The 2,404-nt window shown below is 37.0% G+C and overlaps 1 protein-coding gene across 1 annotated transcript in view; it reads right to left on the bottom strand.

The window, feature by feature from the left end:
• Positions 1-2,404, bottom strand: part of LOC106791896 (microtubule-associated protein futsch) — a 44,851-nt gene that overhangs the window by 3,763 nt on the left and 38,684 nt on the right. The window contains exon 10 of the mRNA XM_014757894.1: positions 8-2,404. This exon is cut by the window's right edge and continues 1 nt beyond it. Within this exon, the coding sequence (XP_014613380.1) occupies positions 8-2,404 (2,397 nt within the window). The remainder of the gene's footprint in view (positions 1-7) is intronic.

Below are 2,404 nucleotides of genomic sequence, written 5' to 3'. Positions count from 1 at the left end.
CTTTTAACTATTTTAGTTATTATTTCGGGTTCGTCTTCCTCGATTATTTCTCTTCTAATTATTTTAGTTATCATTTCTGATTCACTTTCGTCTTCGGTAACGTCACGTTTCACGATCTTCCTCGTTACAGTTTCTTTCGTAGACATTTCTTCGGTAACTTCTGATTCTTCTGGTTCGATTATTTCTCTTTTCGTGATAACCTTGGTCACAATTTCCGGCTCCTCCTCCTCCTCCTCGTGTTCGACAATTTCACGTTTGATTATTTTTCTGATAACACGTACATCTTCTTCTTCTTCTTCTTCTTCTTCTTCTCGTTCATCTTTTTTCTCAGGGGGAATTACCTGTTCGCCGATTCTACTTTCCTTCAATATTTCAACTTTTTGTATAGTTATCTCGCCCTTAGAAATCATCGTTTGTTGTTTGTCGGGTGATACTCGTTCAACCGATCTCATTCCCTTATCGGTTATTCTTTCAACGGTAGAACCAGTTGGTTCGGAAGTTGAATCAGGTGTACCGTCACGAGTGGCAAAATCAGGAGTTGATTTCCCGGACAACGTTGTTATATGTGTCGTACGAATTTCCGTCATTCCGCCAACGAAAGCTTTGTGGAATTGACTCTCGTATTCTAACGGATAACCACTTGGAATAGATTTGTCCATTTGTCTACCAGTTGATTCAGTGTATCCACTTAATCTGTATTCGCCAGACATTTTTCTATCCGAATCGGTTAATCCAAGTTCTGACGATTTTTCATATCGATATTCGAATTTACCAAAACTTTCAGGTTCGTCTTCTTGATAAATGTCAACGTCGATTATTGATTCGCGTATTAATTTTCTTTTAATAATTATTTCTTCGATTATCTCGAGAATAATATATCGCGGTAATGAAGTCCTAATGATTATTTCCTCCAAAATGATTTCGGTAATTTTTCGTCCCTTCTTTATATATTCATTTTCAAGAAGTTGTTCGATTTCCGTACGTTTCTCATCGGAAATAGTGATTTCTTCGTCGATCTGTGGTTCAGAATGAAGCGGACTATCCTGAGTGGACTTGTCCGAAGGTATTGGTTCCGAACTCAAACTTGGACTCTTCGAATCACGTCCACTCTTGTCGTGTTCTTCATCTTTTTCTTTCATCTTGGCTAATCCTTCATCTTCCCACGTTTTCCTTAACGATTCTTGCAAAACTTCTGTATCCATGATGAAACCACTTGGAATCTTTTTTCTGACGGTTACCTCTTGGATTATCATGATGAGGATTTTTCGTGGAATACCTTTTAATATTGCTATCTCGTCTAGGATAGTACTAGTGATCTTTTTATTTTTATCGATGTATTCGTTGATTATATAATTTTCAACGTCTCTGATCTTTTCGGTAGATACCATTTTTATTTCCGTTCCTTTTGACTTAGACTTTTCAAAAGATTTTTCATCGGCATCTTCATCGACAAAGTCCAATACCGATTCCTTACGAAGATTTTTACGTTTCAATATATCTTCTATAATGTCCATTACTGTAAATTCTGGTACAGCGTAAGATAAGACGATTATTTCGATCGCTGACATCGTTATTTTTTGTTTCTTGCTTAAAAATTCATCGACGAGATACCTTTCGATGTCTGCTTTCTTTTCGGCAGTCACTTTAATGACAGAGTCTCCTTCGTCTTCAAATTTCTCGTCTTTAATAATTTGTTTACTATCAGTATCTTTAGTTTGACTAACTTTTCTCGAATAAACTTCTTCGAATTCTTCGTGAATCGAACTGGTAATACCAATTTTGCCACTCTTTCGTCTATCCTTTTCCATCAAATATTCTTCTTCTTCTTCTTCTTCTTCTTCTTCATCTAATGGTGTTTTCTTTTCTTTTTCGTCGTAAGTAGTTTTTGCATCTTCCTGAAGATTCAATTTGTCTGGTATCTTGTCTTCGTACAAACTTGCAGCACGAGAACGAGTCAATGGTGTTTTGTCACCAGATTCGAACAAACTATGAGATCGTGATCTGTCTTTTGGAATGTTTTCGTCAATATCGTCTTTTTCTTCTTTCACACTACCAGTCGGCGATTTGATCGAATCATCCGCATCAGGTGAAATTGATTTACGCAATTTTCCATCCTCTGGAGTAGGGGATCTTTCTCTTCTCATACTTTCCGGAGTAGGCTTCGCACTCTCCGGCAAATGTGATTTTTCTGTGTCTGTTAGAAGGGATTTATCTTTTTGTAACACTGGTGAAGTAGATTTTTCTTTTTCTAGCATTGGCGATGGTGATTTCGGTTTCTCAATCTCTGGTGATGCAGATTTTTCTTTCTTCAGTGCTGGAGATGGTGATTTTTCCTTTTCTGGTACTGGCGAAGGCGACTTTTGTTTTTCAACTTCAGCTACTAATAATTTTTCCTTTTCTGCTA

This window comes from Polistes canadensis, unplaced genomic scaffold (assembly GCF_001313835.1).
Source record: "Polistes canadensis isolate GaletaPanama2010 unplaced genomic scaffold, ASM131383v1 scaffold_351, whole genome shotgun sequence".
NCBI lineage: Eukaryota > Metazoa > Arthropoda > Insecta > Hymenoptera > Vespidae > Polistes > Polistes canadensis.
Note: the sequence above shows the minus strand (reverse complement) of the source record. Positions and strands in the feature narration are given on the sequence as shown.